The sequence below is a fragment of the Nerophis ophidion genome, linkage group LG08, assembly GCF_033978795.1.
Source record: "Nerophis ophidion isolate RoL-2023_Sa linkage group LG08, RoL_Noph_v1.0, whole genome shotgun sequence".
NCBI lineage: Eukaryota > Metazoa > Chordata > Actinopteri > Syngnathiformes > Syngnathidae > Nerophis > Nerophis ophidion.
The window spans coordinates 14,494,254-14,509,085 of NC_084618.1; the positions used below are offsets into that span (position 1 = coordinate 14,494,254).

The window sequence follows — 14,832 nt, forward strand, 5'->3', positions numbered from 1 at the left end:
GCATACTCGTTTTTAAACACTTTGTTATGAGAGTAGCATATGTGTGTGGCCCTTTAATGTCTGGCAGCAGGTGAGTGACGTCAGTGAGTGTGCGGGTGGGCAAGCAAGTGAGAAAGCGGTCGCTGAGGGCGGGGGAGAAATACATTGGCATCAAACTCCGTAGCTTGCTAGCTTTCTGAGACTCTTATTTTGTTAGCACAGGCAGGATGAAACAGGTCTTTTATGGTGAAGACAGGAACTGTGCTGTCGGTCTTTAGAGTTTTGACAGTAGGTACGGAGTCTCTAGAAATAAAATGTGTTTCTCTGCGTCCGCCCTGTTAGTGATTTTTTTCTTAAATATGAGCTCGCAGCAGCCAGCGTCATCTCACAAGATCCTCGGGTGCCGAGAATGTCAAACAACTGACGAAAGTGAAGTCTTGGTATGATTGATGATTGCTCATTTTTATGTCTATTTTTTAATGCCTGGCTTGAGATCGACTGACACACCCTCCGAGATCGACCAGTCGATCGCGATCGACGTAATGGGCACCCCTGTCTTAGATCATATGTTCCAATATAACAATGAAATAGACTTAAGGATCAAGCCGTGTTTACCAATATGAACACAAAAGTGGAGGGCAGTCAGACCACTTTGTATCTGCATGTAAATAAAAAACAGCTGCCCACAGCTGCTAATCGTTTTTGATTACTTAAAGGAGACGCTCAAAATACTTGAATCATTTGCCAAAACACACAAGACAAGTAAATTGGATAAAAACAAATATGAGTAAATGACAATGTGCATTGTGGTATATTGTCAAAAGGTGACTGTTCATATTGGCTTAATCACACTCTTACGTTTTGATTAATCGCTATAATCACCAATTACTTGTGTGCGTATTTCACTGAAATTAACTTTGAAAAAATATCCCAATAGTTTGACACAAATGCAGTGTTATTGACGGAATGTCATTCGGGAACATGTTTTAAATGCTTTTCATGAAGGACGTCATTTATTTGATAGTGACATCTTCCCCTCAGGAACACCTCACACTGACTTGATACAGGTGCTCAGACACTTGGGAAAGAAGTACATGGTGAACAAAAATACTCGTTTGAATGCATTTATGTGTTATTAGATACACATCCTGTTCCAACACACACAGCAGCCTCTCAGAAGCCATCTTTATTATTGGACTTACTTTTAATCAAACTTGAGGGGGGCCCTAAAAGTAAAAAAAATTGACTTATTGTATTGGTTTTCATAATAGAAAATAAAGTGTGCGTCTTTCAATGGAAAATGTTTTGAAACTCCTGTCTTAAAGAATAAAGACAGTATTTACACGAAGTCATTGTTCGTGTTCTTTCATCAACATCATCATCTTTTCTTTTTATTCCTTTCAGGAAAATGCATATATACAAGCCACGAACAGTTGACACTTTCATTGTATTTGTTTCTTATACATTTCCATGATCAGAAAGGCGCAGATGGAATACTCTTCTCATATTTATATCCCCCCTTTTCACACAAATTATTTTAGATGACTTTATAAGTGTTCCCTCCACCACCACCCTAACTCCAACATACTTTTTAATTTTCGTATAAGCATTTTCACAATGACACCTCCAATCAAAATCAAAAATCGGTTTGATACGTTTCCTGTTGTCTCTTTTTGGAACTCTTTTTAAATTCAAATATATTTTTGCAACTTTTTAAGTCTTTCTTTAGACAATTCCATGCTTTCACACCAGCAACAGACAAGCACATTTGTTTCAAAATTTTCCGCACACTAGGATGTTTAAAATCATACGGCCTTCTTTGGTTGTCATCTTCAGACATGAACACAAATAACTTTTGTAAGTCCTTCGGAAGAACTTTATTTCTAGCTTTGAACATCACTAATGGAGTATGCGACTCTACTATTAGTACTCTGGAATGCCCTCCCGGTAACAGTTCGAGATGCTACCTCAGTAGAAGCATTTACGTCTCACCTTAAAACTCATCTGTATACTCTAGCCTTTAAATAGACCTCCTTTTTAGACCAGTTGATCTGCCGCTTCTTTTCTTTTTTCTCCTATGTCCCCCCCTCCCTTGTGGAGGGGGTCCGGTCCGATGACCATGGATGAAGTACTGGCTGTCCAGAGTCGAGACCCAGGATGGACCGCTCGTCGGGACCCAGGATGGACCGCTCGCCTGTATCGGTTGGGGACATCTCTACACTGCTGATCCGCCTCCGCTTGAGATGGTCTCCTGTGGACGGGACTCTCGCTGCTGTCTTGGATCCGCTTGAACTGAACTCTCGCGGCTGTGTTGGAGCCACTATGGATTGAACTTTCACAGTATCATGTTAGACCCGCTCGACATCCATTGCTTTCGGTCCCCTAGAGGGGGGGTTGCCAACATCTGAGGTCCTCTCCAAGGTTTCTCATAGTCAGCATTGTCACTGGCGTCCCACTGGATGTGAATTCTCCCTGCCCACTGGGTGTGAGTTTTCCTTGCCCTTTTGTGGGTTCTTCCGAGGATGTTGTAGTCGTAATGATTTGTGCAGTCCTTTGAGACATTTGTGATTTGGGTCTATATAAATAAACTTTGATTGATTGATACTATGAATTTTAGTTTTAATAATCCTGACCTAATGAAGAGTGGATTTGTGTGGTCTCTATATCCTACTGTAAAAATGATACAAATTACTCTTTTCTGTGAAAGAAATAAAGGCATTATGTTGCTGTGATATGTATTTCCCCATATTTCTGCACAATAATATAAATAAGGTATTATGCATAAATAAAACAAAATATGTATGCTATGTTGTCCATGTGACAAGTCAGCTATAAAAATATATAAAATAGAGTTGATTTCATTCAATGTAATAAATAAGATTTAAGTTTAAAATATGTTATTGTTCCAAAACTTAAAAAAATACAAAGTCATGTCATAGTGTACTAAAGAAGGCACTTCACTGTTCAAAACAAGAGGTATGACGTCAAGATTAGGTGGTAGCTAATCAGAAAAAAGCGTTGCCACAGTCAAATTTGCATGTAAGCGTCGATAACTACGTTGTCTTGCACTTGATGGTACAGACTCGTTGTCCTCCAACACGATGCCTGAGCCAGCTAAGTCCGCGCCCAAGAAGGGCTCCAAGAAAGCCGTCACTAAGGCTGCTGGAAAAGGCAAAGGCAAGCGCAGAAAGACAAGGAAGGAGAGCTACGCCATCTACGTGTACAAGGTCCTGAAGCAGGTCCACCCCGACACCGGCATCTCGTCCAAGGCCATGAGCATCATGAACTCCTTCGTCAACGACATCTTCGAGCGCATCGCCTCCGAGGCGTCTCGTCTGGCTCACTACAACAAGAGGTCCACCATCTCTTCCAGGGAGATCCAGACCGCCGTCCGCCTCCTGCTGCCGGGTGAGCTGGCCAAGCACGCCGTGTCTGAGGGCACCAAGGCTGTCACCAAGTACACCAGCTCCAAGTAAAATTCAAACATCCATGTAAACTCAACAAAAAAGGCTCTTTTAAGAGCCACTCACTCTTTTTAAGAGCGCATCTCCTTGATATATTTAGGTATATAACTGAGGTTCTATTCACCAGTGGTTCTCAATCTGAATTAAATGATTAACACCCTGTGAAAATGTTTTGTTTCAAGTACCTCCTAATCAGAGCAAAGCATTTTTGGTTGAAATATAACTGATAAATAAGTAGAATACTATGCAATTTTCTTTTTTTTCAATATGTATTACAGAGTAAAATGTTCATTTGTAGTGGTCTTTCTTGAACTATTTGGAAAAAAGGTATGAAAACAATTGAAAACTTGCTGAAAAATAACAAGTGATTGAATTATAAATACATATTTCAACACATTGAATTTTGATTGATTGATACTTTTATAAGTAGATTGCACAGTACAGTACATATTCCGTACAATTGACCACTAAATGGTAACACCCAAATAAGTTTTTCAACTTGTTTAAGTCGGGGTCCACGTTAATCAATTCATGGTAGTAATCATCAACTTAAAGTGCCCTCTTTGGGGATTGTAATCGAGATCCATGGATTCATTAACTTAATTCTAAACATTTCTTCACAAAAAAAGAAATGTATTTAACTTGTCCACAAAAAATCTAGATGTCAATACTGAATATTGCATTCATATTTTCTTGAAGTATTATTAAATTAATATTTTTGTAAAAGATTTTTGAATTGTTGCTATTTGTATCATTAAAAAAAAAAATCCCACGTACCCCTTGGCATACCTTCAAGTACCCCCTGGGGTACGCGTACCCCCATTCGAGAACCACTGCTTTACACCATGAGATCGGCTCAGCGAAACAGGTGATGGGTAACATGATCCACTCCATATAGGATGATTGGATATCATACATATGAAATACGTTTGTTCCGGTCATATAATCAACCATCAACCCTTTTGTGTCATCAGTTTAAAAGTACAGATTATACATATTTAACAATCAAACACATTTACACACAAAAATAAAAGAAAAATAATAGAATAAGCTGAAGCCAAAGTTGATTTTTGTCTATCCTATACCAGGCTTGGGCAATTAATTTGACTTGGGGGGCAAAATTTAGAGGAAAAAATGTGTCTGGGGGCCGGTATATCTGATTTTTAATAAAACTAATACAAAAATACAATAATGTCGAATGCTAAAAACATTATGACACACCGCCTTAAAAAACGGAATGGAATTTTAAGTTTTTTTTACTGAATGAAATGTCATATGTCCATGAAAATAAAGAATGTGGGATTAGTGGAAGTAGTGGGATTAGTGGAAGTAGTGTCAAAGCGCTTTGAGTACCTTGAAGGTAGAAAAGCGCTATACAAGTACAACCCATTTATTTATCATTTATTTACAATATTAACTATGAAGGATAAAACACTAAAGGTCACACCCCCCTTGACTGACATTTTACAATCTAGCAGAACAAAACAAAAATGCAACAAACACAGCGAAATATGAACGCCAAGGTTAACCCCCCCCCCCCCCCCAAAAAAAACCCCACCTACAATCTGATGAATCTGATATATCACCAAGCTCTAGAACTTTGTTGTAAAAATCTCCTTTCGCGTCTGTCCCTGACACCCACATTTCAGGTTCTGGAAACACTCCGTGGAAACGCTCCCCACCTACACTGCTTGGTGCCTCGTCAAAGCTGCTGTGACTTATAAGACCATAGTAACTAAATAGATGACCATATTAACTAGTATATCATGCAAAAGCGTTGATTCTAACCATTGGAATAATTTGTATAGTTCAAGACTTACTGTCATTTGAAAAAAATCACTGCACATCATCGTAATGGCAGCTACAGTTTCCTTCTTGAAGATCTAAAATAATTATTTGGGAATGTCCGGCGGGCCGGATTGAAAAGCTTAACGGGCCACATGTGCCCAAAACTGTCCTATAGCTTCACCGAAAATAAGATGTGATCAAGATTTAGTTTATGCTGTTGAGCCTACTAGAGATATTGATTCATCTAGTTTGTTAGTAATAGTACGGATATTTGTGTCAATATATAAATATATTTTCTACAAACATTTCGTTTTACAGTAATAGATCATTTTGAAGAGTGCAGAATGCAGGTCTTACACACGAAGAACTACTTAGAGGAACTTTATCGCTGATTGGACAACAGTTTCCCCGACAAATCAGCCAATCACAGAGCAGCATGGGAGTGAATATATACGCTGCTGGCAGAGCTAAGACATTCACTTGTCGAGAAACACTGAATACAATACTTATTCTAATCATGTCTGGACGTGGCAAAACCGGCGGCAAGGCAAGAGCCAAGGCCAAGACCAGGTCCTCCCGTGCAGGACTGCAGTTCCCAGTGGGTCGCGTCCACCGTCTGCTCCGTAAAGGCAACTACGGCGAGCGTATCGGCGCCGGTGCTCCTGTCTACCTGGCAGCAGTGCTGGAGTATCTGACCGCTGAGATCTTGGAGTTGGCGGGGAACGCAGCCCGTGACAACAAGAAGACCAGAATCATCCCCCGTCATCTTCAGCTGGCTGTCCGCAACGACGAGGAGCTCAACAAACTCCTGGGAGGTGTCACCATCGCCCAGGGCGGTGTGTTGCCTAACATCCAGGCTGTTCTGCTGCCCAAGAAGACCGAGAAGGCTGCCAAGAAGTAAAATACATCTCACGTATAATACCACAAAGGCTCTTTTAAGAGCCACCCACTTCTCCAGCAAAGAGTGTGATTCTGCTTAATAGAGATTGAGGTACCCGATGAAGTTAAGAGATCCACAGTCATTCACTTGTGATCAATTTCAAGTATGATGCTTAAATATATATTCCACATTTTTTTTATTTTTTTTAAAGCTATCTCCCCTACTCAATAGGTTATACTCTCAAATCAAATCGTTTATTTTATAAAGCACATTTAAAATGTACCACAGCGGTAACTAAAGTTCTGTACAATGGACAGGTTAAAAGATAATATGAGGACTGAGCAAAAAACACAACAGAACATGATAAAAATTAAATAAATATAACATAAACATAGAAAAAGGTTTACAGTAAAAGCGCTTTTCTACCTTGTAAGATACCCAAATCCTGACCCATCAGGAGCAAGCATGAAGTGTCTTGCTCAGGGACACAACGGGCATGATGAGGTTGGTAGAGGGTGGTAATTGAACCAGGAATCCTCAGGTTGCTAGCCCGGCCATTCTCCCAACGGCGCTTGCCGTCTAATAGCCAGTTCTAGTCTAACATGGAAAAAAAATGTATGTTGTGAGAACATAATACAACTATTATGTTTATTTCTAATCACTGTAAATGACAAGAATGTACAGTCAATATCCAAATTTAAACAAATCTTGAGAAAATAACTTGGAAGAATCATTTGAACCAATATGTGAGTTCTCAGACCACCATATAATGGCCAATTGTTGCTTTTTCTGATGCATCACATACTTGAGTTGGCAACTTGTCCAGGGTGTACACCGCCTTCCGCCCGGATGCAGCTGAAATAGGCCCCAGAACCCCCTGTGACCCATAATCGGACAAGCGGTAGAAAATGGATGAATTACATATTTGAGTCTCTGTAGTTCTTGGAAATAATGTTGAGTTACGAGTGTAAGACCAGATATGTCTGCTACATAGGACAATACCTAAGAACAAATATTGTTTTTTTAATGTACTTTCCCACCATGGTAGTATTATGCTTGTGTGACATTATAAGCAGGAATAGGGCACTGAATATGCGAGTGCAATTTGACACTGATGATGTACAGGCCAGGATATTTTTTTATATTATGCCATTTATTTCAGTAGTTGTTGGTTTTAAGTTTTGTTGGTTTTGACTCACCCTCTCCATCAGAATAGTCCTTATTGTCGTTGACCAGCAAATAAAGAACATAATTGACTACTCCCTCCGCAGTGCAGTCATAAAAAATTTTAATAAAACAGCGTAACTTTAAACTATATTGTTTTTTGAACATTGTTCGTTAAATAAAAAGCTCACATGTTGAAGCAATAATAAAAATATAAGACTGCAGATAAGCATTATAAAATGAATAATGGGTTCAGCCTTAACTAAAGTCCATAGTTTATAGAATGCTTTGCAGTACTGCATATCAACAAAGGGGTGATATTAATATTGTTAGTTTACATAACACAGAGTCAACATTCTTGTAGTCATGTACAGTGATTAGAAATAAACATAACATACACAATAATAGTATTAGACTATAATAAACAATATAAAATAAATAATGGGTTCAGCCTCAACAAAATTTATATTTTAGTGAAGGTTTGTCCACTTTTAATACAACATACAATGCTTTGCAGTACTGTAACAACAAAGGGGTGATATTTACATTATTAGTTTACATAACACAGAGAGTCAGCATTTTTTTAGTCATGTACAGTGATTAGAAATAAAGATAATTGTATTATGTTCTTATGACATATATTTTGTTCCAAGTTAGACTGGCTGAGGGCCAAAAAGAGAGCTAAACGGGCGATAAAGCTAACAAAACAGTTTAGAAGTAGAGTGTACTTGGATGTTTATTTACTACACACATTGGTAACATATGTAACATAACAAGGGACGGCGTGGCGCAGTGGGAAAGTGGCCGTGCGCAACCCGAGGGTCACTGGTTCAAATCCCACCTAGAACCAACCTCGTCACGTCCGTTGTGTCCTGAGCAAGACACTTCACCCTTGCTCCTGATGGGTGCTGGTTGGCGCCTTGCATGGCAGCTCCCTCCATCAATGTGTGAATGTGTGTGTGAATGGGTAAATGTGGAAGTAGTGTCAAAGCGCTTTGAGTACCTTGAAGGTAGAAAAGCGCTATACAAGAACAACCCGTTTATTTATATATATGTCATGTGTCCTGTGACACACCTTCAAAATCATTCAAGATTGTTTGACTTAATCCTTAAAATCCCGAAAGATCAATTTACCTTTATGATAAACTTTTCTCTAGTGACTCAAAGCGCTTTACATAGTGAAACCCAATATCTAATTTTTACATTTAAACCGGTGAGGGTGGCACTAGGAGGGAGTGGGTAAAGTGTCTTGCCCAAGGACACAACGGCAGTGACTAGGATGACAGAAGCGGGGATCGAACCTGCAACCCTGAAGTTGCTGGCACGGCCACTGTACCAACCGAGCTATGCCACCCCTGGAACAATGACCTCACCAATTTTAAGATGGATTATCTTCAAAATTAGACGATATTCAAAATGAACATTTGGAGTATTGTCTTGACAACAGTGTTATAGAATTGAACAACACAACATACATTACGTATTTGACTTTTTTAAATACTGTAATAATGTATTTTTTAATACACCGTGGCACTCTGAGGTTGTTTGAACACTGTAAAGTGATTTTTAGATATAAAATATATTATTATAATAATTATTATTTGATAATTGTCACAGTAAGAGCTAAAGTATTTGTTTTAAAATTGTTGTTGTATTTTGTAACTACTATTTTTATATTGTGGCAGCAAAAAAGCAATATTGTGGCTTTATGTTTGATAAAGTTATGTCCAAAGACAGTTTATTTCTGTAATTCACATTAATAATGTGTGAAATGAATGACATTTGACAAAGAACATCGTGGCATTGTCCATTTAGTAAAGGGGAGGTGCTTCTGAGTAAAGCTCCTCCTCCCCAAGATTGCATTAATGTCTTCTTTCAGGTCCGCTTTTGTGTCATTAGAGCGGCCGCCTCTCAAGTGCGGAGTCATCGTTCTACTTGAACAACCAACCGTTAACATGTCTGGACGCGAGGCTGGAGGAGACGAGGAGAGACGCGGAACTACCAAACATTTGGAGTGAATTTGGCGGCGGCGAGAGTATCTAAATCTGTTTTGGCGGTTGAGCATAAGCTGTTTTGTGACTGGATCGAGATGGAAGGGGATAGTGACGGGATGTATGAGGATAGTATGGAAATGGATAGGACTAGAGTGGAGAGAGGAAAGAAGGGGAGAGGAGGGAGTGAAGGAAAGGCGAGTACTAAAAGAGTGCATGAAGACGATGAAGAGGTTGATAAGAGGAAAAGGGTTATGATGGATGAATATAAGATCATTTATACATTTAAGTCAAACCAAGATATGAATGACATTAGTTTGATGACTCTGGTTAAGGGATTAAAGAAGGACATTGGAGAGGTGGAGATAGCGAAGGTGCTCAGGGACGGACGGCTGTTGATTAAATGCAAAAATGGAGAGCAAAAGAACAAAGCAATGCGATTGCAAAAACTGTGCAACAAAATAATAAAGGAAAAAATCGAAGTGGGAGAACGGAAGGGGGCAAGAGGAGTCGTGACAGGAATCCCAAGAGGAGAAAATTTAGATGATCTGAAAAGAGAAATAAAAGGAGGAACTGTCACTACGATGAAAAGATTGATGGCATTTAGGAACGGTGAAAAGACTGAGAGCGAATCTGTGCTAGTGCAATTTGCAGAGGAGGTCCTACCAGAGAGAATCATGATTGGGTATCTAAGCTTCTATGTTAGAGCTTACGTGCCACCCCCAGTACGTTGTTTCAAGTGCCAACGCTATGGGCACATAGCTAGTGTGTGTCATGCTAAAATGAGATGTGGAAGGTGTGGAGGGGAGCATGAATATGGACAATGTGGAGAAAATGAACAGGTCAAGTGTTGTAATTGTGGCGGGAATCACACAGCAGCGTATGGGGGCTGCATCATAAGAAAACAGGCAACAGAAGTACAGCAAATCAGAGTTGAACGAAATATTACTTATGCAGAGGCAGTTAAAATAAGAAATCAAGAAAGTGCAGAACAGGACAGAAGTGAAAATAGTTCAAGAAATAAAAAACAAGAGGCAGCAAATACAGGAATTTCCATGGATAAACTAGTTGTATTCCTGGCTTATGTAATAAATTGTACAGAACAGGCTAGAAACAAGACTGAGAAAATCAAAATAATTGTCAAAGCAGCAGCAAAGTTTTTAAATTTAAAAGAATTATCCTGGGAACAGGTGCAAGGTGAGCTACAGAGAGTAGACGAGACCGAGTCATGTTACCACAATCCAACGCCATGTTAATTGTTCAGTGGAATGCCAGAAGTCTGATAGCAAACGGACAGGAATTAAAGGGATATATTAATAATATGAAAAATAAACCACATATAATATGTATTCAAGAAACATGGCTGAAGCCAAAATTAAACTTTATAATAAAAGGATATATAACGATACGTAAAGATAGGAATGATGGGCAAGGAGGAGGATGTGCCATATTTATTAAGGAAGATATGCATTATTCAATATTAAAAGTAAAACAAGAACTAGAGATAGTAGGAGTAGAAGTATGGAATAATAAAGAAAGATACAAAGTACTAAACTTCTATAACCCATGCAAGAAATTAGAAATTCACCAACTAGAAACAATAATGGAGCACTGGAGTGGCAATATTATTTGGTGTGGTGACTTTAATGCACATAGCACAATGTGGGGTGAAAGGGATGACTGGAATGGGGATACATTGGAAGCACTTTTGGAGGAAAAAGAACTGGTGTGTGTGAATGATGGGTCGGGAACAAGGTTAGATGTCGTCACGGGTAAAGAAACAGCAATAGATTTAACACTAGTGTCACAAGGGTTAGCAGGAAAGGTGGAGTGGGAAGTAAATAAATACAGCACAATGGGAAGTGATCACTATCCAATCGTCATTCACATAAACATAAATCATAGGACAGAAAGCACTAGGATAGAAGGAAGATGGAAGTATAATCATGGTGACTGGGAGAAATTTAGGGAAATTACCGACATAACTTTAAAGGAAGTAGATATAAATCAAGATATTGAACAATTAAATACAGATATTACAAAGTGCATAATAGAAGCAGCCGAACAGAGCATACCAAGGAATAGTATAGGGAGAAGAAGGAAGATAGTGCCGTGGTGGACACAAGAGTGCACAGATGCAATACAAGAACGGAATAGAGCATTTAGAATATTGAGAAGAACACATAATTTCCAAGACATGATCCAGTATAAAAGGCATCAAGCTAGAGTAAGGTATGTTATTAAAAAAACAAGAAAACACCATTGGAGAACTTTTTGTGAAACACTAAATAGAACTACTCCTTTAAGCCAGGTGTGGGGAATGATCAAGAGAATGTCAGGGCTCAGAAAAGAACATAAAAATCATGTGATGAAAGATGGAATGCGGAGTGTGGTAGGAAATAAAGAAAAAGCAGAACTTTTAGCAAAAACCTTTGTTAAAGTGCACAGTAATGATAATTTGAAAAATGTAGAAAAACAAAAGAGAGAAGAAACAATTAGTGTAAATATTGAGGAAATGAAGGAAGACAACGATAATAGTTTTATCAACACTGTGGATATGACATTTTCTTTGGATGAAATGGTTCGAATTTTAAAAAAAGTTAAAAATACGACGGCAGGGAAAGACCTGGTGAGTTATCAAATGATCAAAAATTTAGGTAGCATCGGCAAAGAAGTGGTCTTGAAATTATATAATAGGATATATGAAGAAGGAAAATTACCAGATGAGTGGAAAACAGCTGTAATAATTCCAATATGCAAGCCAGGGAAAGATCCGGAAGAGGCAGGAAATTATAGGCCGATTGCATTGACCTCAAATTTGGGCAAAGTAATGGAAAAAATGATTAATGAAAGATTAATATATTATTTAGAGTCAAAAGAAATTATAAAAAACTACCAAAGTGGTTTTCGCAAAGCAAGAAGCACAAATGACCCAGCAGTGCAGCTGGAAGAGGAAATTAGAAAGGGACAAATAAATAAAGAAAGTATAATTGCGGTATTTTTTGACATAGAGAAAGCGTATGATATGTTGTGGAAACAGGGGTTGCTGATGAAACTAAATAGGATTGGGATTAGAGGAAGAATGTACAGATGGATAAAAGACTTTTTAACAAGTAGAACATTATTAGTAAAGATAGAAAATGAATATAGTAGAGAATACAAAGTGGAAAATGGGACCCCACAAGGGAGTATAATAAGTCCAGTACTATTTTCCATCATGATAAATGAAGTTTTTAGTGAAGTGGAAGGGTTAGTGGAGGTGGCATTGTTTGCTGATGATGGAGTGATGTGGAAGAGAGGTAGAAATACAAATTATATAGAAAAGAAGATTCAAAAAGCGGTAAATAATGTTCAAGACTGGGGGACGGCTTGGGGTTTAAGATTCTCTGTTGGAAAGACAAAAGTCATACATTTTACGAAGAGGAAAATACAAAACAAGCTCCAAATAAAACTCTATGGAGAAAACATAGAAGAGGTACAAGTTTTTAAATATTTAGGAATATGGTTTGATAAAAATATTAACTGGTCAACCCACATCAGCAAGATAATGGAGAAAAGTAAAAAGGTGTTAAATATAATGAGGGCTTTGAGGGGTAAAGATTGGGGGGCTGATAGGTTAACATTGAAAACAATATATATCACTTTAATTCGGTCTGTTATCGACTACGGATGCATTATTTATCGATCTGCTTCAAAAACTCTACTTGAGAAAATAGACCGGATCCAGTCGCAGGCGTTAAGATTATGTTGTGGAGCTACTAAATCTACTCCAGTGGCAGCATTACAAGTAGAAATGAATGAAAAACCTTTGGACATGAGGAGAGATCAACTCTCAGCAGTTTATTGGGCAAACTTAAAAGGATCCAAGCAAGGACATCCAACCCGTCAAGTGCTAACAAATTGCCAAGAAAAAGGGAAGAAAAAAATGAATAGTTTTGGGTGGATAATAGGAGATATATGTAAAAAAACACAAATTGACGATATTAAAGTGAGCCCTACAGTACCAATTCCTGCAATACCACCGTGGATGTATGAAAACCCAAAGGTAGACATGCAGTTACTGAAGAATAGACATTTAAATAGTTACCAAATAGAACAACGGATTGAGGAAATGTTTTTTGATAATATTATGATATACACAGATGCATCAAAAACTATAAATAGTAAAGTAGGAGCTGCTGCAGTTATCCCACAGAGAAATATAGTGTTGAATAAAAGAATTAGTGATAAACTATCTGTTTTTACGGGGGAATTGGTAGCAATTTATATGGCAGTTAACTGGATAGAGGAAAACAAAGCTAGGAAAGTAGTCGTGTGCTCGGACTCCAGCAGTGCATTGACGAGCATAAAAAACATAACATCAGAAACAAGACTAGATATAGTTTATGAAATAGTTCAGGCAATCTACAGAATAAATAAAGCGGGAGGTGTGGTAACATTTCTCTGGGTTCCTGCTCATGTAGGAGTTGAGGGAAATGAGTTAGCTGATAGATACGCAAAACAAGCAACCACTAAAACAGAAGTAAACATGGAGATGAAGCACAGTAAAGAAGAAGTGAAGAGCATAATTAAGATAGAACACAATAAAAAGTGGCAGGATAATTGGAATAAGGAAACAAAAGGTAGAGAGTTTTACAAAGTCCAGAGGAAAGTAGGTGTAATGAGAGGAGGGGGTAGAAATAGGAAGGAAGAAGACATTATGACTAGAATGAGATTAGGGCATACATATCTAAATAGTTCACTAAAATTGATAGGCAAACATACTACAGGGCTGTGTGATTTTTGCCACCAGATAGAAAATGTTGACCATGTCTTAATACAATGTAGGAAATATAATAGAGAAAGAGAAATACTGGAAAATAAGTTAGCAAAAGAAAATATTAGGTTAGAAGTGGGAGATATATTAGGATTGCATTCAGAAAACATAGGATATAAAGCAATATACACATATTTAAAAAACACTGGGTTAAGTAAAAGAATATAGAGTAGGGATCCACCTCGGTCCACACTCCATTACAGTAGGTGGCGGTAATGCACACCAGAAGGTTGCTTGCCAACCGCCATAAAAACAAAAGAAGAAGAAGAAGAATGTCTGGACGCGGCAAGGGAGGCAAAGGGCTGGGGAAAGGAGGCGCCAAGCGTCACCGCAAAGTTCTCCGTGATAACATCCAGGGAATCACCAAACCCGCCATCCGTCGTCTGGCTCGCCGCGGCGGAGTAAAGCGTATCTCCGGCCTGATCTACGAGGAGACCCGCGGCGTCCTGAAGGTGTTCCTTGAGAACGTCATCCGCGATGCCGTCACTTACACCGAGCACGCCAAGAGGAAGACTGTGACCGCCATGGATGTTGTCTACGCCCTGAAGAGGCAGGGACGCACTCTGTACGGTTTCGGAGGTTAAATAATTACCTGGATCCTCTAATTGAAACACAAACGGTCCTTTTAAGGACCACCCACTTCTCTATGAAGAGATTGTATTCCTCATTTCAACAAAATTCTATAAGTCAACAAATGTGTATTCCATCCATTATCACATTAAAAATCTTTAACAAATTATTGCCAATTAT

The 14,832-nt window shown here is 38.6% G+C and overlaps 2 protein-coding genes across 2 annotated transcripts; both read left to right on the forward strand.

Moving 5' to 3' along the window:
• The first annotated feature begins 3,063 nt into the window (after positions 1–3,063).
• On the forward strand, positions 3,064–3,810 carry LOC133557364 (histone H2B 1/2-like). The gene has a single exon (XM_061907767.1). The coding sequence runs from the start codon at positions 3,081–3,083 to the stop codon at positions 3,453–3,455; it is 375 nt and encodes a 124-aa protein (XP_061763751.1). The 5' UTR covers positions 3,064–3,080; the 3' UTR covers positions 3,456–3,810.
• A 1,914-nt stretch (positions 3,811–5,724) lies between these two features.
• On the forward strand, positions 5,725–6,714 carry LOC133557358 (histone H2A). The gene has a single exon (XM_061907761.1). The coding sequence runs from the start codon at positions 5,749–5,751 to the stop codon at positions 6,130–6,132; it is 384 nt and encodes a 127-aa protein (XP_061763745.1). The 5' UTR covers positions 5,725–5,748; the 3' UTR covers positions 6,133–6,714.
• Positions 6,715–14,832: the final 8,118 nt, after the last annotated feature.

Coding starts and splice junctions, on each gene's coding strand:
- LOC133557364 (XM_061907767.1), top strand. CDS start 3,081: ATGCCTGAGCCAGCTAAGTCCGCGCCCAAGAAGGGCTCCAAGAAAGCC.
- LOC133557358 (XM_061907761.1), top strand. CDS start 5,749: ATGTCTGGACGTGGCAAAACCGGCGGCAAGGCAAGAGCCAAGGCCAAG.